Source organism: Ammodytes marinus (genome assembly GCF_949987685.1).
Source record: "Ammodytes marinus genome assembly, chromosome: 15".
Taxonomy (NCBI): Eukaryota; Metazoa; Chordata; class Actinopteri; order Uranoscopiformes; family Ammodytidae; genus Ammodytes; species Ammodytes marinus.
In genome coordinates, this window is record NC_137219.1 from 17612308 (window position 1) to 17632659 (window position 20352).

The following is a 20352-nucleotide window of genomic DNA, read 5'->3' on the forward strand; positions in this document are numbered from 1 at the left end:
CATGGAAAACTTAAACTGTAAGTTAAAGTGTAACTGCTTCTTTTCTTGAGATAAAACTCTAAATGTACTTCAGTATTAGTATTTTGACATGTTCTAGCTGTGTAGTGCGCCACATACCTGTCAACAGACGTGTTGCCAGTCCCAACCACAGTGACTGAAGGAGGAAAGAGAGAGAACATTACACACAGAAATCCTACAACTCCATGCATTCTCTTGTTGTTTTTGCTACACAGTTCTTACGATCCAAGCACAAAGGATTTAAATTTAAATATGGCATATTGTATTATTAAGAGCATAGTAGGTAGGAACTCTTCAATAATAAATGATTATGTATTTAACATTATTCTATTTATTTTTTCATAAATTATACCATTATTATCATCAGTATACTTGTTTTGTTGTTTCCGAAATCAACACACAGCATGTCAAGCAAATCCAAGATTCAGAATCTCTATTGTAACTTTCTATTTATGCCACCAGGTGTCACTGATGATTCCTAGATGGACATCTCCTTAGATGACCAATGATTTTCCCAAGATGATAATTTTATGTAAATGCGCATCCATACATTTCCCTTGACACATGTTCCTAATTTAATAGTCTCAGAGAAGATAAGCCCTCTGTTGTCCTTTCAAAATGTCATTGAAAATGTGATAGTAAGTGTAGTAAAATGTCCTTGCTATGTGCTACGTAATGTGGCCAAAATAACTCCTCAGATGAAACTAACAATGTGAAACGTGTTAAGAATATTTCTATATCCTCACATACATCCATCCATGACTTTCCAAAGTCTATTACTAAAACGTGTGAGTATGTCAGTCTGGTGTGACCATGGGAAGATAATAACAGTGTAATCAGACTCCGCAGCGTGCCAGGCCACAGGCTTGGACTAGGCCACTGCTAGATTTGAGGGGAAACAGGAAAATCCTCACAGTCAACACAGATCTTTGGGGAGGGCTAAATTTAGGCCCTACTTCCTTGTGGCAAGGCTTCAGGAAAAACAAGAGAAAGGACAGGGGAGAGAAGCCGCTGAGACAGCATTTACGTGTCATAGCATTGTGTCTCTAGGTCTGAGTGTAGTGAGAAAGAAGAGGAAGAATTTCTCTCGAGATAAAAAATAAACAGAGCCCTAATTTAAGTTTTTGTTGTTGAAGTTATTTGAAAATTAAGTATCTGCATTATTATTGTTTTAAAGATGCATTATGTAAATGTGGGTGTGTCAGAGAAGTTTTTCGAAGGTATATTCTCATAACTGAATAAACAAACTTTTCCTACAGGAAAATAGGATCCATGGAACACTGATTGAAGTTAAAAGGCTGCCTTAAGAGTAACCATTTCACTGTTGTTGTATACAGCACTATGGCCAACAGTTTTGTTTACAAATATATTCTAGTCTTACGTTTGGTTCAAAGGTGCCTCAAAATATTTTTTTGATAGCATTACATATGTTTTGTTAACTAACTGCTGGCTCTGCAAATGTAAACAAATCCATCTTCCCAGAAACTGCATAGTGCACCTTTAAGCCCAGTTCAAAGACCAAAGATTTGCGAGACGCAACTGCAACTGCTCGCAACGAGCTGGCCTGGACGTTCTAAAACTGGACCTTGCGATTTGACATGTTAAATCTTCTGCAACTCCTTGCAACGGCTTGCAACGCGCTGCAACAAACAGTTCACACTGCTGCGACTTCCCCCCTGCGACGTTCTGAAACTGTCTCGTTGCAAGTCGTTGCGAGCCGAATCTTTGGTCTGAACTGGGCTTTAAGAATCACTTGTTTTCAGAAAAGTGTTTCCAGAATTCCCCACTGCTGCAGGCTGTACTTTACCTTCCTCATCCATGGAGAGGTGTCGAATGATGACAGGTGTGGTGTAAGTCGGCGTGATTAGCGGTACGCCGGAGGGGGTTGCATAGCCGCAGGGCACTGGGACTGAGTATCCTGAGGTGATGCCAACAGGGCTGCTCGGGATATCCTGGCCTTCTCCATCTCTTTCCTTAGGCTCTGTCGGGGAGGAAGGGTGAGAGGAGGGTCCGTGCTGCTGCTGCAGTTGGAGAGGAGAGATGTCGATCACACAGTAGGGGTTGACTTTGCCCTGGGAGGAGGACCCGGGGACGGCCTGTGGAGGCTCAGGGCCATCCAGGGATCCATCCTGGCCCTCGCTGACTGCTGAGAGAAAGAAGATACAGAAAAAGATGCATTAGAATGAATGGGAAAAAGGCCATTTCAGGCACAATTATATTGAAACATCACAAAATACATGATCAACTTACTAACAATTACACAAACTAGTAATACTGAACTACAAAGACTATATAAGATCATTTACCTATACAACTGACAGGAGCCACTCTCAAAAATAAATGTTTTGTTATGAAAGAAATGAGTGATGAGAATAGTATTATATTGTACGTTCTTAGGAAACTCTTCTTTGTAACAGACTCTGTATATGTGACGTTTTATTGTATTTTATTGTGTTTTTTAATGTGAAGCGCTTTGTGACCCTGGTCTGCGAGAGGCGCTATATAAATAAACTTTACTTACTTACTTACTAGTGTGCTCATATCATGCATGCTTGTTAGGGAAAAAGGGAAAACAATAAACAAATAAAAAAAGTTAAAAATTGTGCTCCGTTTCAGTACTTTCTGCAGTACTACAGATAGAGTAAGTGAGTGAGTGAGAGTAAGTAGAAACTGGCCCTGTCCACAGCTGCTGCTGTTATGACTTTCAGTGATAAAAGCCAGACAAGCTCCAGCACCAGGCTCTCCAGAGATACAAGGTGTCACGAGAAAGACCGACTGCCCCACTTTACTGCCCCTCTCTAGCCTGAGCTGCGGGGGCTGGATTAGAGCCAGATCATGTACACAAACATGACAGGAGAATGTCTAGGACTTCTGCTGTTAGAAGAAATATCAGCCTTACTCAAAGCATAATTTGTAGTCTAATTTCCAAACACAACTGTAGTGCAAAGGAGCTTCTTCCGCCCCAGGTAGAGGCTAAAATAGGCTCAAATTGCTCCGACTGCCCCCTCAAACCAACAATAAAATGTCAACACTTTTAGGTTGCAGACCTGCACTGCCTGGATCTGTGTCGTCGAGAGGAGGGGGTGGAGGAGGTAGAGGTAAATCTGTCTCTTTGTTGTCATCAGTGCCCTCAGCAGCAGATGTCCCCTCTCCTTCTGCTGTTGCCCCACCTGCTGTGGAGGGTCTGCTTGTGTCAACTGTTGGTGATGGAGCCGTGTCAGATGTGGTGGAAGGTGCTGGGGGGTCTGAACTGGGGAGACCATGGCCCTGCGGTGGACTGGCCACAGTCGTGTCCGGGCTCTGATCCTTGCTGTTTGGGTCTAATGGAGCTGGAGGGGCGGGGGGCGGTCGGTCAGCCTCAGGCACATCATCCCCGCTGTCATCAAATTCAAACGCTTCTCCCTCATCTTCATCTGGGAAGGGGGCGCAGTCTGCCAACACTGGAAACAGAGACAGAGAGAAAAAAAGTGATATTAGAGTTAGAAAAGATTAAAAGAGTTTATGGGTTGATGATAGATACCACGAGATGATAATTGTATACTGGTTAGGTTTATTATTTCTACTAAGGAAGCATTGCCTTTAATGTACTATCTGGTTATAATAGGACATCTGGGAAACACTGCAGTTTTGTGACATATTTAAAAAGTGGAGTCAGCGATTATGGAGAATGCTTGTTTTCAAAATCGTTTTATCAAAATCTGTAAATATCTCCTCATGATCCATTACCCGTCTGTACTGTGTGAGCTGAAAAAAGTCCATAGTTAAAACACAGCCTAGATTCTGTAACGGGCATGTTGCTAGCTATGGGGGGCCCCCAAGCAAACTACACACTCGTCTTCTCACATTCAACACCCATATACCTTTAGTATATATATATATATATATATATATATATATATATATATATATATATATATATATATTGTGGCGTGTAAAGACGGGAGTCGGAGGCGGAGTGTCAAAAGACGGAGCTAACTGCTTTAATGACATTAAGACACTTGTCGAGTAACAACAACGGAGCAGACATGTCAACTCCTGCTAGTCTCCACATGCCAACAACACAAAACAGGAAATTCCCCCAGTCATAACAGTCCCCCCGGAACCCCGGAACTTCAGTTCCATAGGTGAATTATGTAAGATCACTACACAAGCCCCCCCAGAATTCACCCATAGTCAAAGTCCCCGCGCCGGAAAGGCACGCTGGCCCGGCCGCGACTAGAACGAGTGGCAGGGGCCGAAGAGGAGAGGGGCGTGGTGGGTGCGGCAGGACCAACATCAGTTGCGGTCGTAGCGACTGTGGCACCGATGGTTACAGGAGCGCTGGTTACAGGAGCGCTGGTAACAGGAGCGTTGGTTACAGGAGCGCTGGTAACAGGAGCGTTGGTTACAGGAGCGCTGGTAACAGGAGCGTTGGTTACAGGAGCGCTGGTAACGGGAGCGTTGGTTACAGGAGCGCTGGTAACGGTCGGGCGTGGTGGCGTCATCTAGGCCATCCTGCTTCGGAACCATGTGGAGTGGCGAGGACCACGGACTGTCGGAACGGCGAACGATGCCCAGGCGCTCCATGTTGGCGAATTCAGCCTTAGCAACCGCCAGTCTCTCCGGAGCGAGCCGTCGGGCCCTGGCATGGACGGGGGGCCCTTTCGTCTCAATATGGTGCTCCACACCGTGTTTCGTCGACGTGGACGAGAAGGTTGGTTGCAGCAGGCTAGAGAACTCTCTGAGCAGCCGCTGGTACCTGTCACCCTCAGAGAGCGAGCTAGAAAGGCCGTCGTATGTCCCCTCATCGCAGACACGTGCGAACGAGGAGAAGGTCAATGCGTCATGCTGTTGCGATCGATATTCAAATCAGTCTCGGAATCTTCAGCGGGACTGACGTCAGGGTCACCAATGTGGCGTGTAAAGACGGGAGTCGGAGGCGGAGTGTCAAAAGACGGAGCTAACTGCTTTAATGACATTAAGACACTTGTCGAGTAACAACAACGGAGCAGACATGTCAACTCCTGCTAGTCTCCACATGCCAACAACACAAAACAGGAAATTCCCCCAGTCATAACAGTCCCCCCGGAACCCCGGAACTTCAGTTCCATAGGTGAATTATGTAAGATCACTACACTATATATATATATATATATATATATATATATATATATATATATATATATATATATATATATATATATAAATAAATAATCATATTTAAAAGGTCATAACATTTTTATTAGACAAATACAATAAATAACTCTAGGATGACAGACAGGATAATTTTACCACACTGTCTGTGTAACCCAGTAGAATATTGGGCCCTGATATATTATTTTATTTCCCAAATTATCCCCTTATTTCTCATAAAGTTTCCCCTTTCTTTACTTTGTCTGTAATATTCCCTTAGTTCTCATATTGTTTACCTGTTGGGTTATTAAACTGTCAATCAGTGATTTTGCATTAACTGGAGTACTATTGGCTGTATCTCAGAATACAGACCTCCTATTGGTTAGAGGGAAGTAAGCCCCGCCCTTCACGTAGCTGTCGTAATGCGCTATGCGCAGCCAGAACGCTAACACAAGCAGATGAGTGAAAACGAGTGGTGAAAACGAGTCAAACTATAGAAATAGTCAGTTACTAAACTGTATAAAAACTGAGTGGAAGTTGAAGGTAAACATAACCGAAGTGAGGGAGAGGGAATTGATGACCGAGCGCCGGGAGTTTTATTATTTTCGGCCGAGTCTTGGTGAGTTCATGAAGCTAGAAGCTAAAGCTAACGCTCATTGCTAACTGTGCTAGCCATGCTCTGTGTTATCATGCTGTGTCATACCACGAGGCTCAGTAAGACTGCTTGTATTTTACCGCTGATGCTGTGTGTGAACCTGACTCTATGTTACTGTTGTACAGTGTTGAAGATACAGTTAAAGCAGCACATTATTGCACTGATAACCCGATAGAAAATATGAAGCTAAGCTATTTTACTTTACTGCTCAATTTATTTGCACTTTACTTTTGTGGTATTTTATGTTTACAATTTGAGCATGCATGCTCTGTTAAGCACTACTTGTGCTCATGGTATGTAGCATATGTTAAAAAAGACTGTTCTAAATGCACTTATTATAGCCTTGAATTTATATTTTGAGGTGAAGCTGTAAGATGTGTTTTGTTACATGGTGAATAAGGCTTATTTAATCATATTTCATGGTTAAAAGAGTTGAATTGATTTGTAATTCATGGTGAATAGCTAAAAATAATTCATTTTTATTTAAGAGTATAACACATTTCCTATGTGGAAAAAGCTGTACAGTTAAAAAAAGATAATTCTGCATTACTGCAATACTATTGCGTTTCAATAGTACCATTATGGCCATAAAGAATGTTGTTTTGAGACCCATGTAGTAATAGCCTGTTTTTATATAGGCTAGGTTTTTTTGGAGTCCTTGAAGAATCTGGATCGAATTCCCCTTGACGAAGGGGTGGCGAGCTAGTGAAGATACCTCCTTATCCAAAGGAGTGGACCGATACCACCTGTGCCCAGGAGGAGCATATCCTTCCTTAACCTCCATCACTTGAGTATATCAGGTGAAAGCGCTCTGAAGCGCCACACATGACCCTTTTGACTTCTGACTTGACATTCCCCTTTTTGACTAATTCTGAACTGGCCGAACCGAAGGAAAGGAACAAAAACTTAAAGGAACACTTGCAAGGAGTTTATTTTGTTTATATTTTATTTTTCTTTATGGACATTTTTCAGCCATTTTATGGTGTTATAAGAGTATTGTTGTTGACCTAATGTTATGGTCTAAACCATATAAACCATGTGCAACGTTGCTGAAAATATTTGATTGCACTGAACTTAAATCTATTATTTTTCTACCAAGTTAATACAGACAATTTAAAAGGTAACCTGTGGCTCCAGTTCTTCATTGTGTTGTCATTTAATTATTTCCCTCCTTAAGAACCTAGACACTATAGTCCATATCTGAGTACTCTATTGCCCCACTAGGGTTACATCTTTTGCGGATTTGGTAAACAGTAAGTTAAATGTAGGTAGGATTTAACTCTTATTACTTATTATCATATTGTTTTACTCAAAGACTCCTTCATAGATCATATACAGATACATGGTGGGTGGCTGTTTTAGTCCTTGGCCTGTCAAAGTTAAAGGACTGAGCCATATACAGGCTTATAATTAAGGGTGGGGTCTACTACGTGCGGTATGTTTTCTTCTAGAAACCTTTACATAGGGGGATCCACACCAAAAAGGCACAGAACATCAGCTGCTCTACTTCACAGCTAAAACAAACTGGGGCAGAACTGTACGAGACATAGTTAGCGTTCAAAGGAGTTCACATCAGAGCACTCGCTTGGCAGCAGACAGGAAAGGAACCAAACAAATGTCTTTCCAGTTTCCACACTGCAATTAGGCCAGCAGGAAAGAGAGCTGTTACTCCCTCCACTGAGTATTACAGCCCTGAGTTTGGAATTCTTTCTGATCAGATGAACAGAGTGTGGGCCAGAGTCAGTGAAGCTCAATTAGGAGTAAGAGAGAGAGTAAAAGGATTAGGAATGCACAGCACAGGCGCAACTTCATTGTGCTGGCTCCATGTTTTGACCTTTTTCAAGGGTGAAGACAGTATTTAGGTCTTCTTATGTGGAGTAGTGAAAAAAAGGCAAATGTAGAGAAAACGATTCCATCTGAATTCAGGGTTGTGGTGGGAAATATGAGGTAATCATTTAGACAGGGTTCATAGAAGGACAAACTGAGCCAAAACCCACAGAGTCTGAATGGAATTAACTCACATTCCCCCAATGTGCTGCCGATTTCCCCCCCGAGAGCCAATAGGAGGTTTCCTTAACTTAGAATGATATTCTATCTTTATTAAACTTTTGCTCACAAACATACCACAGATTCTTTGTGAGCACTTTGACCGGTAGTCACAGCGTGATTGTATTAACTTACGGCCCCTAGGTCATACTCTCATATCCTGACTGTGCTCCTAGAGAAAACAAAGAATGTTAGGGTTGCACGGGTTCATTGTCACGACAACTACGCCGCACGTGTTAGATGGTGCAGCCGCCGAAATAGCTCAGTTGGGAGAGCGTTAGACTGAAGATCTAAAGGTCCCTGGTTCGATCCCGGGTTTCGGCAGCCCCTTTTTCTACCACCACGGCTTTAAGTCTGTTAATCCTTTCCTGTAACACTTTGGCAACACCTTTCCCTTATGACACATCAGTATCCGTTATGCTTTTCGAACATTTTCAAGTTCTTCCTGCCGGACTGAGTCAACATATAAGTGGCCATTTAAAGGTGTAGCTGTAAAGGTTATTCTTTAAGACACAACCTATGATTGCAAGAAGCACGTTCTGTGTTGCAACATGCTGTGTTATGCCCTCCGGGGCTTGAGCCAAGCAGTGATAGTGACCAAGTAAATCTTCAACTCGAAGAGAAACTCCCTGTAGCCAACCAAATAACTTTGAAGTCCCTCGGGACAGTGTACACAGCTCTAAATCACCAGTACGATTCCCTCAGGCTTGGACAGGTAGTTGTTCAACCCTGTAGTCAATGTGTCGGGCGGGGGAAAGGTCTGTAACTAATGTTCCGGGTCAACACTGTGACCCTGTGTCCATATGCACCGTGACTAAAGCTGTACAAGAAAGAGAAAACGTAAAAACAGAGATCGCTATCTGTCTTTTTCCATCTGTTTTGCGATAATGAATGGCGGAGGACACAGAGATAAGGCACAGCTAGTTGGATAATTGTCAGCTGTACTCCAGGGCAGTGTCATCATGTTTATTCATATGCCAATAATTGTCGACAATATGCACCCAGATCCTCTCTCTGTGTGGTGTCAATGTGAAACACTTGACGGTTCCAGAATAGAACATGAATTGATCTGATTGGGTTTGGCCGGATCACAACTGGCCATTCAATAGTACATCTGCAACCATGTGTAGAGGAGACCGTTGATAGGAGGCTGCATTGGTATGCGTGCCTGCAGCTTAATTATACAGCGACTCTGCTGGATTCTGACCTTACTTCCAGCACACGTAAACACACACACACACACACTTCTAGCACTCTTTTCTAAACTACATTTATACCACAAAACCGGCGTGGGAATAAAAAAGCAACTTCCATTAGTTTTCTCTCATCTTTCTACTATTGTGTAACTGCAAAGTACATGACCGCGGACCCTGCAAGCATGAACACGCAAACCCGGCCCGAGGTGTCCATTGTCAATTCATAAATCACAATATGGATTCTGTTCTGCGGGCCTATCTCCACACTCTGCCACATAATGCTCCGGTCAAATGAGTCACTGGGTTACTATCCGCTCCAGCATCGCCCTGGCAACAAAGCAAGTGGCTGGCCAGCTGGAGACGGAGCATTTCTCTGGCCGGAGTGTGTGTGTGTGTGTGTGTGTGTTGCCGAAGCCGTATTCACCCTAACACTGAGACACATTGTCTGGTATTCACAGCAGCACAGCACATTTTACCCTCCTTTTACTCCCTCGTTCTACTGCCCACACACACTCCACAGCGGTGGAGAAGCGGAGGAGAGGAATCCGTGTTGTTTACTCATGCTGTCCAGCTTCTCCAGCCCTCCAGGAAGTGATCTGACCACAAGATGACCCACAGATGCCAGCAGGTGAAACATTTGGTCACAGCGGCTGTAATATTTCTCTAAAAATAGTCTGCGAAAGACATGTGAGAAAAGTAAAACTGTCAACACAAAGTTGCCCAACAGCATCTCAAAATCTCCTATCAGCTCTCTGTTGTTTTCGACACACAACTGTGACCAGTATAATGGTTCAATTTAGGGCTGCAACTGATGAATAATCTCAGTGTCCATTAATCTGCTGATTGTCTTGTGATTGAATCGATTTATTGTATTTTCTGTAACATTTCTGACATCTGTTTTTTTGTTTGTTTTTGCTTTCTTTGACCAAAAGTCCAAAATACCCGACTATCCGACTATGCCCCCTAGACGAACGTTACATAAAATGTTGCTGAAGGGTTTGTGTTGGTCTCATGCGGCGGTGGAATGTTTGCTGTGAATCTGGCCTGATGAAAATATTAAAAAACTATTTAATACACCGCTGAAAACCTCAAACTGCACGTTTTCTAAACCAAATACATTATGACTACGGTACATCAATTCAATGCGTGTCGTACAAGCAAGAAGCACTCGTGTCTAGGCCAAGATCTTTTGAAGGAAGTGAGTGAAAGCTGGCTGGGCCTGGCCAGTCAGGGAGAAAGAGTAGCAAGAACAATCATATTATAGCACAACATTGGCAAGTGCACCCTTAATCTTTCTATTTCAAACTTGTCAACTCAAAACCATGTGGCCAGTACGGGGATCGAACCCGCGACCTTGGCGTTATTAGCACCACGCTCTAACCAGCTGAGCTAACCGGCCCATGAGAACATGTATCTGACATGGTCTGTCAAACAAGGGCAATGTGCACAACATGTAGGAGTGAGAAATCAGTTGACTTTACTTTCAGGAGGTGGGGGAGGAAAGTCTTCCACGTCCATGCTTGCTGCTCTTCTCCTGCACAAGCTCTTCAGACAGCAGCATCAAGGGGATCAACTACGCCCACACACATTCCTAAAGGAAAAAGGACAAACGTCATAAAATGACAATATTAGCAGTTTCAAGCACACAGTATTTCCCAATTAAATTCACTATTATTTGCAGTGCACACATTATAAATAAAGCCCTTTTTGGCTCTGCATATGTACAAGTCAGTCTTTGAAAGCCCAAGCACACTTGCCATTCCATGTCACTATCACAGCAGCACTTCAGCAGCAGAGGGGCATAGCTGTGTTGTGGTCACGGTCTGGTACCTTTTGTGTCAACATCAGAATCTGAACCAAAGCTAATACAGACAAATGAATGAGTCGATGCAAACAAAAGGAGCTCTTATTGTGCTCCAGGGCACTGTTGACACGACCACGTGTTGAAGTGTACACATCCATCTCATATGCTAATTGTGGGTGTGTGTAATGGCATGTGTGTAAACAGGCCTGGCCAACATCACAATCTAAAGGCCATACCCTGTGGAGAAACCTTTGTGAAAGGAATGGGTAGTTGTTGGGGAGGGGTTGTAGATAAAACAAAGTTATTCAGTTTTTAGTTTTTTTATTTTAACGCTTGTTTCTTGTGGCAATTCAGGTACTGATTGATCTAAAGCCAGTCCATAAACATGCATCCCTCCATCAACAACGGTGGCCTCAAACTAAGCAAAAATAGGTCTTAAATAAACTGGATTTCAACAAGTACTTACATTTGCATCCTTTCCTCAAGATAAGATAGGTATCAACCACAAAACAAAACACAGAGCTCAAGGCAACCAATATTTTCAACACTTTGAAGGAGCATTTTTGTTCAAGCCACGGGGGGGGGGGGGAAATCATATTAACTCTAAAAGGTTTACCCAGATGTCAATATTATACTACTAAACTTGCCCTTTACATGCAAATAAAATCAACTACAGTATTTGAAAGTGTTTATGGTTAAGAGGTCAATGTCATGGTTTTGACATAAAAGTAACCACCACACATTTTAGCCCGGGGAAAATGTCATTAGCAAGTCGAGGCAGGAAACACCAATGTACCTGCATGGGCATGAGACACACATTGCATTCCTCAGAGCAGCACGGCCTTTTGTTTGCCGATGCAAATTTCATATCCAGAGGTGACAGTTTCTTTCAAAGGCCTCCTCTAGGGGAAAAAAAGAGTCAGTGCTATTTCCACCTGCCTTCTTCAGCTTGCTAGTGTCCACAAGAATAGAATGGCAGAGCGGTGACATCATGCCGTAGCATAAAGCAGCCATTGTTGTGGTATGTGTGCATATTAAATCTAGGCAAGCTCTATAGTTCAATAAGACAAGCCTTGGCATACGTTTGCAACAGTCTACTTCTTCTGACTAAGACAACTCCTGTATTGAGGCAAACTGAATCTGAAGGATAACACATTTCTGAGTCTCAAAGCTTGTTTTGTCTACAAATAATGTGAAATCCTCTGCTTCTTTGCCCCCCCCCCCCCCCAGTCACTGGGCACAGGGCCAGAACAGTAGATGTGAACACACACAGGGGCCAGTGTCTACTCTGAATACAGTACGGCTGACACAATTATGCTCACGCCAACAGGCAGGTATAGAGTATGCATAGCCTGAGGAGAAATAGACTACTAGACAATAGAGAAGAATCCAAAGAGACGGAACCAGAGCAGCTATGTTATATAGTACGATGAGGCACTCTTTAAAAGGTGAAGTAAGCGGTTTATTTATATAAATATAAGTGTTAAATCGCTCTTTATTCATACAGTAGTCACTTACATGATGTGCACGTTTCATAAAGCCAATCTCTGCAAGATTGAAAGCCAATAAGCAATTAAACTTTATGTAGTATCCCGAAATTTTACCCAATCACAAGAGAGAACGCTACAAACCAACACCCGTCCGCACCCGTCTCACTCATGGTCTCACTGCCGGTGCACGCCGGAGCGACACATGGGTGAATGTTTATGCGCTTACAATGGCGGAGCAGGTAGAAATCCTTCCCAATGTCTGCTTTGATGGTTTTTAATCATGTTTTATCACACTTATGGATCTGAGATGATGCTAGATAACTCGCTGCTGGAAGACCGCAGTGCATTAATGTGGTGACGTAGGGACGAGCGAGGGGACTGCTAACTGCAGTAACTGACAGGAAGTTCGCTAAAAGAACCATTCTGCTTACATCACCTTTAAGTTTTGCACTGCACAGCCGGAGAAACGTGATGTATGAGAATGAAGTAAATATATGACACGTGGTTGTAAACTGGAGTGTAAACATTTTGGAGTGACAACTAGCTGCCTAAGACCTGACAGGAGCTGTGGGAGGGGGGTGACTCATCTCTCCCTTCGAATGCATTGTTTGAGGTCTACGACAGCAGGAAAAGGAAGGAAGGAAGGGAAGGGAGGAGAAGTAAAATATTCAGGTGTGCACTTCTTGTCGCAGAGGCACAGAGGAGAGAAGTCTCATTGTTTGGTTAAAGAGAAAAACACTTCCATTTCATACAATCTCTTTCATTTGTAATTTGCATTAAGGCGACACAATGAACTTTGTTATCTTCAAGAGGAACTGGCTTGGTGTTTGACTGCCTTCTCGGCTCGCACATTAATATAATAACAACAACAACTCTGGTTTCCTTTTCTTTCCCTTTCTCAACTGCTTCTTGAAGATTATGCACCTTTCCTCAAATCACACCCTGGGGTGGTGTGTGCAGCACCATACAAGCACCTGGCTTGACCAACCCAACAAAAGCACTTCCTACATCTGGAGCATCTTTCAACAACCTGTCTACACTCAAGCACCGTACAGAGTTACACATTTACACTTTATAACACAAGCAGGCCGGTGAGTAGGTGTACTTCATAAAAACCTACCAGGAGGGAAGAGACATTTTAAACCATGATTAATTCCTAAATCCCTCTGCCAATATGCTCGGTAATTAATTAAAAAGGCACTGTTTTGCAGTCTAATTCCGAGAGCATTGAATGAGGACAGAGCAGAAGACAGCAGACAGGTAAAATCAGCTGTATAGTTGATGACAGGCTCAGCCGAGCGTGTCATTACATGCTGGGAAGCCCTTGCTGCGCTCTGCAGACAGGAAAACAGTCATCTGGCTTGCTGGTGCGATGCAGACAATTTGCTCCACTGTGTATTCCCAAATAACCTATGTTAACAGACAATGACACGGATCAAAAACATGTTGACAATATGTATGGTACGTATATCTACATTCTCGTAGTGTGTAGGACGAACTGCCACCTATGATCGTCCATAAACGACATTCTGTCTGGCACTTTAAATGACAATAGCAAAGTTCTAGCAGATGTCTTCATATCAAAATGGGATGACTGTAGATTAATCCTTAATTATTAACATTTCACAAGGGATTCCCCCCCATCTCAGCCTACAAAAAAAACTAACTTTATGATATTTTAGCATTATTTAAATGCTTAATTGAAGGAGGGACTGAGCAGGTACACATGCTCCTTTCCAGCAATATCAGCCTTTTTTCTAACTTCTTAATAATGCATAAATGATACATCATCTCTCATTAGAAGATATTGAAGATTGATAGAACTTGCAGACAGACCGGAATATAACTTTTCTCTATACTTTTAAATAATCTAATTCTTGTTATTTCCCTACAGTTTCCACACTTGGTTTTTAATAAAACCACTAACTGTTTGCATATGTTTCTGTCGTGCCTTAAAATACCCTCACCCATCACTTACGGTTACATTAATTGTGTGTGTTGCTGTGTAGAGATATTCTACATCAAACACCCTGGGTTTAGTTTGGGGTTTTTAATTCTACTGAAGTGTTTTCTGGAGCACACTTAATGACAAGTGGCATTCCACACACACGGGCTGAAAGTCATAAACAAAAGCCTGGAGGAGAGGGTGGTATGAGAGAGAGAGAGAGAGATTCTTGTAGTCTGCTGTAAGTGTCTGTTCTTTTGCTTCACAGCTCTTTAGACTAAATAGTTTATTGAGCAGCGTGTCCCAATCTTCCCCTTCTTCCGCCAGGATTACAGTTATCAGGTCTGGACTGAATACAGCACATCCTAGGTCTACAAAGAGCAGACAGACAGCCTTTTACAAAGTCCTGTAACACATTTGTGGGGAAGTTCAGTGGAGGGGAGGACAGCCCCATGCAGCATACTAAAAAAAAATGATCTAGCCTCTTCATGATCAGCATTAAACAGTAGAAAAATAATATTATTGATTTGCTACAAAAGACAATCATATTATACAGTATATCATATAAGTGATGCAACCATATAAATCATATAAGCGAGTGATGCAACTAGTTAGCTGACATTCTCAAGTAAGACTCCTGACTCTTGGCAATTAAGAACTGCTGATTAGATCAGCACAGGAAAAATTAGAAACATATTCATATTCGTACACAAATACAATAAATCACAGCCAAGAAAGCAAACCTCCTCATAGTTAAAGCACATCCCCTTGTCTTTCCGTGATCTCATACACTGAAGAGTGTTCACGCCTCCACCCAATCCTCCACTCACTGTAACATAAGCTTCCCTCAACACACTAAACATCCAACACAAGCAGAAGACCAGAAGATAAGTCTGTTATTCCCAATCAGCCACCAGTTATAATTATAGGCTTAATGGGGAGTTGACTGTATGGGGAATGCACTTCAATATTCAGACCCACAGGGCTGCTGTGTTTCCATGTGATGTCAGAGGTGTGTGAGCTATTGGACACATGCGAGAGGATTTCTGGGCAAAACAACAAGCTTTGAAGCTGTGTTTCTAAACAGAATGTGGTCAGTGCTAAGCTACTACTTGCTGTAGTTTGGTCTGGCTTTGCGAGACTAGTGCTAAGCTAACACAGTGACATTACAGCATGTAGTGGAACCAATGTGATGGATGACCCAACATTAAAGTAGCCCATTATTCCCCTAACGTCCCTGTTATGTAAGATCACTAGGGCAGTATTTAAAAACATTTTTATTTATTTTTTGTATTTACTTTTAAGATGTAATGTTGACGTAAAAAAGAACAAAAGACTGGCACAGCCCACCCAGTTTGTGAGTCACTGGGTGGAATTAAAGACTGGGCCTGTAAAATATTTGAAACGCGGTGGTGTGTCCGTTTGAAAACACAAGTCTTGGGCTGTCACTCCTAGCTTGGTCTCCACCCACCCAGTGAGCCACACCAAAGCTCAGAGAGCCCGACATCTAACCAGAAGAACCCTATCTAGTGTGCGCTGAGCAGTGAATAAGCGGCCTCTTCAAAAGAGCTTTTTGTTGACTGGCTGGATTTACACCCTGGATGCATTTTAATATGAATAGGGCTACTCAGTCCATGCACAAGAAAGGACTTCAAAGAGTGGAGACACTTTCTTTCTGTCATTGACCCTTGACTGTACTCATCCTTTCTAAGAATGGCTATGCAGGGTTGTCATCTTCAGAAAGCGTATTACTAACAAAGTAGTCCAGATCAGGGAGAACTGCAACTGGCTGGGGCTTCTTGGTGAATGTGTGCTCCACGATGCCTATACCATTTACAATACAACTGCTACCATTATTCTGGCTGAGGAATGTTGTGCCATGTCATAACCCCTTTACCCCTCTCCCCTCCCTCATTTCCTTTTTCTCTCTAAATTCAGATAAGGGCAAACATGCCTTAAAGGTGGCGTCAGCGATTCTTATATCAAAAACACTTTTTGCCAAATAAGCGAATATCTTCTAATCGTCCGCCACCTGCCTGTACTATGTGCGCGCTTTTGCCGCTTTATACACAGCCCAGGTTCTGTAAACAGGAATGTTTCCAAAGGGATTCTGACCTAGACTGTCAACACTTCTCCTACCAATCAGCGCATTCGTGATGTTAGTAACTACAATGCTATTGCTCAGGTAGTGAGTGACGACTGCTGTTGCCAGGCAATGTGTATGTGGGGGTGGAGCCTATGAAGGAACAGAAAGGGGGAGGGAGGTGTTTTAGTAGTCAGTTCCCCTATCTACAAGCTTTCTCTGAAATGGCTTACTCCACCTTTAAAATAATCTTGACAAGCAGTATAGCCTAAAGGTGCGAACACACTAGGCATTTTACACGCGTAAGATTTACGTGCGTAACGCGGCTAAAATGTTGCTTGATCATTTTGTGTCAAAAAAGGTTATACGCGCGTAATGTGACGAGTCTCCCTCCCGATATTGTATTTCCCTTATCAATTATGGCTGCGATCAGAACCGACCCGACACAACAGCGTGCATGTCCACACAAAAACAACAACAATACGGCCAACAACTGTGCCAAAAGACAAACTGAACAGCACAAATAGCCTAGCATTAAAACAGCATTGCATATTCACGGCAGCTACATAACAAACACAGTTACAGCAGCATCGGTGCACGGCGGCACAACATAAAGGCAAGTAGCCAAAATTACCCTACCTGGCTGTGACAGGGGACCTTGACAGGGGACCGTGGCTGGCGTAGATCAACACCGGTGCTTCGTGTACTTGTCGTGAAAGTCCCGCGGACAGTCGTCATGTTTGGGTTCATAATATGAGGCGCTAGCCGCCCGCACACAACAGGGTGAGTTAACTAATGCTATACGGCGCTAACTTTGTTTATCGGCTAAAGCACAGCTACACATATTCACTGAATTAACCAGGAAGTCCATTCTCCTGGTTTACTTTCCCCACGTATAACCCCGAGCGGCTTCATACAGCACCGGCCGCCGCAATACATTTACTCCTCGGTGTCTCGCATCAGCCTCTGTGTACAGTACACTGTTCTCCGACCCTGCCAATGTATGTGACGTAGGGTCAAGCTCAACGCTGATTGGCCAACGCGGCTAATCGTCTCGCGTAGGAGCAACAAAAGTTCAATTTTTTGAACTCCTCGCGTAGCTATACGCGCGTAATATATACGCACGTAAAGCTACGCGCGTAAAAATGTTGCTTTAGCGCGAGTGAAAATGTTGCTTTAGCGCGAGTGACGCATTTACGCGCCATGTACGCGCGTAAACCAATGGTTCCCTATGGAAAAGGGGCGGGTTTCATACGCGTCTGTACGCGTGTAAAATGCCTAGTGTGTTCGCACCTTTAGCCTACAATGTATGGTAACATGGTGCACAGTAGAAAAATGATCAAAATTTCTGCACTGCAATGTATCTTACACTTGTACGGGAGAAATTTCACACGTCCACCTGCAGTGGCCTGGCTCTTTCCCAGCTGTTGAACTGTGTTGCTAATCCGTGCCTTATCTCATGGGGGTTCTTGGTGGGGTGGTGGGTGGACAGTGGACACAGATAATCTATATCTGCTTTTCTAAAAAAATGAATGGTATGTCCCCCCCCCGCTCAACCTCTGTGTACTCTGACAAACCCAGCTTAGTCACAGAGATCAGGAAGCATTTCCATGAGAAACTAATGGCAAACTAGAGTTACGTCCTCGTCACAATTACTTTAGCAATTAGCGATCCCTGGCATTCCACCACTGGACTGCATCTGTGGTGGTCATAGACTGCAATGTTAAACCCACTTCAGTTTATTTGTGTGGCGATGACAAAATGCTAAAATAATGTCTCCCCTAAGCATCTACGCAACCGACACGGCAAACAGCATTAGCATCGATTGCCAACATCTCTTTCGCTGAAAACATCCAGTGTGAAAAGCAGCTGTGGTTTGATGGAGGAGCAAGTGTCACACATAAAGGCTTCTGTGTCTACATGCATTACGCAAGCTCTCACTTCAGGAAACTCCATGTGAGTAAAAAGTGATCCCTGGAAAGACGGGAAGAGGTATTAAGCATCTGTATTTGCAGCCAGGCCACCCTGGTTATTTGCCTAAACAAATTACCAGTGGAGATTTTTTGTGTACATGCATGTGTGTGTGACCACCACCCCCCTCAATGTCCCATCTCGCCCATGTAAAGGCTGAGTTGACTGGACAAGGCAAATGAAGATCAAAGCAGTGCCTTGTTTAAAACCATTTTCCTTGAAGGTTTAGCTAAGCGTAATAGATTGATCAAAGCACTTGCCTTTTTCTGCGACTACTAAAGGAAACAGTTTAATTAAATCACACTTTTACTACCTGTTTAGACGGATCTTCCAGCTGACTGAAGCTGTGCAGTGCAGTGCTTTCACTGAGGAATGCTATGCATGACTACTTGAATTTGCGGGTTGGTCTGACTACTGCAGCTCAGGGAGAGATTTATATCATTTGGGCATCTTTTAAACTATCTATTATATCTATATGTATTGTATGAATTAAGATATAGTTTAATAAGGAATATGAAGATGGCATACTTGACCTTTTTTAAAACATATTTATTTATTTATATTTTTTTTTATCACTAGTATTACAAATGGCAAAAAGGCTATCTTGCACCTGCAGTTGCATCCTTATAGAAGAACAGGGGGAGCAGAGAAGTTTGAGGTTATGCTCAACATCCAACAACATTCTACATGACAGATTCAGCAGACTGAGGAAATGTGCTAAAGGTCCTTTTCAGATGAAATGTCAAACTATAAAGCAAAAAAAAAAGTTTTGCTGAGAAATTTCAAGTAGGCTAACCCTAGCCGTTAATGTCGTGTTAAGGACGCATTAATTAACAGGAATGCGCAGGAATTAATAGGTGTCCATCTTTCTGGTAGCAGGTAGGTGACAGTGTTGGCAGTTAGCTGAGGCGCCACGTTCTAGCTATCACCCACTTGACCGTTCAAACAGACAAAACACACTTAATTTACATTAACACACAACAGAAACACATTTCATGACTTTCTTCAATCACATATTTGGTGTTACGTTACTGCTCATCCGAACCGACAGCTAGCAAAACAGACATGTAGGGGATGTTTCAAACTTTGTCAGAAACTTTAAAAAATGTCCTCCAACTCACCATTTTATGACTTTATACCCAAAAGAAATGTCGTGTCCCTTCGCCGTAACACCCTGCAAGTGTTAAAGTTGATGCATTTCCGTCTTCAAAACAACTTTAAACATATCAAACACATCCACTTTTTCGCCCAGTGTACTTCTTTTAACTTGACTCCCTTCGGTGCAAGCTGACTCCATCCATGGAAACCCTTTACCTCCTTTAAGTAGCTGATTGGCCCAAAAGGGAACTCGCGTCAGCTGTGATTGGCTGAGCAGGACGTCAATCAAGTTTCCATCGTCTTCTCCTGTAGGATCGGCCCCGGGAGGGACAGAGGAGCTCAATCTGAGCCGGCCACGTGACGTGTGAGGTGGCTCCCTCGAAACAGCTGGCCGGAGATGATGTTGGGTAAAAGTTTTGTCTAACTTTCTTGCTTGTCAACAAATGCATATTATTATCCCTCCTGTCACGTGGACAATACAACATTAGTCTGAACCAGGCCAGTATTATTTTTACAGAATCATATTCTGTGATTTTTTTTTTCTTTTTTCTCTAGTCTATAGCCTATCATATCACCTTCAGAAACGGGCTTATTTCAAACAAGTCGAATACATTAATATGATAACACACATCTCTGAAACATCTACACGTTTATTTATTAGGATTATTTTGTCCTCCAAAATCTGCACACATTTGTATGATTGTCATGTCATTTGGGAAAAAATAAACACATTTTTTAAAAAGTATATGGAAATCAATTTGGAAATTAAAAACGTGTTTAACTCATACATGTCTGTTCAGGTTCAAATGTGACTATAGACCATACTGAATTAACTAAACAAGCCTTTTCTGCCACCTACAGGCTGATATTGTATTTTTTTTAAAAGTCTGAGCAAAACATGAGAGACAAAATTGTATGTGAGAAAGGGTTTTAT

General features: G+C 42.7%; 1 protein-coding gene across 2 annotated transcripts in view; it reads right to left on the minus strand.

Moving 5' to 3' along the window:
- arhgef10 (Rho guanine nucleotide exchange factor (GEF) 10) overlaps nucleotides 1-19574 on the minus strand; it is a 63126-nt gene extending 43552 nt beyond the window's left edge. For both annotated transcript variants that reach the window (XM_080041876.1, XM_080041875.1), the window contains exons 1-5: nucleotides 19442-19574; nucleotides 10509-10618; nucleotides 3066-3458; nucleotides 1826-2164; nucleotides 118-154 (exon numbers count right to left, since the gene is read on the minus strand). In XM_080041876.1, the coding sequence (XP_079898002.1) occupies nucleotides 118-154; nucleotides 1826-2164; nucleotides 3066-3458; nucleotides 10509-10545 (806 nt within the window). In that variant the 5' untranslated portion in view covers nucleotides 10546-10618; nucleotides 19442-19574. The remainder of the gene's footprint in view (nucleotides 1-117; nucleotides 155-1825; nucleotides 2165-3065; nucleotides 3459-10508; nucleotides 10619-19441) is intronic.
- Nucleotides 19575-20352: the final 778 nt, after the last annotated feature.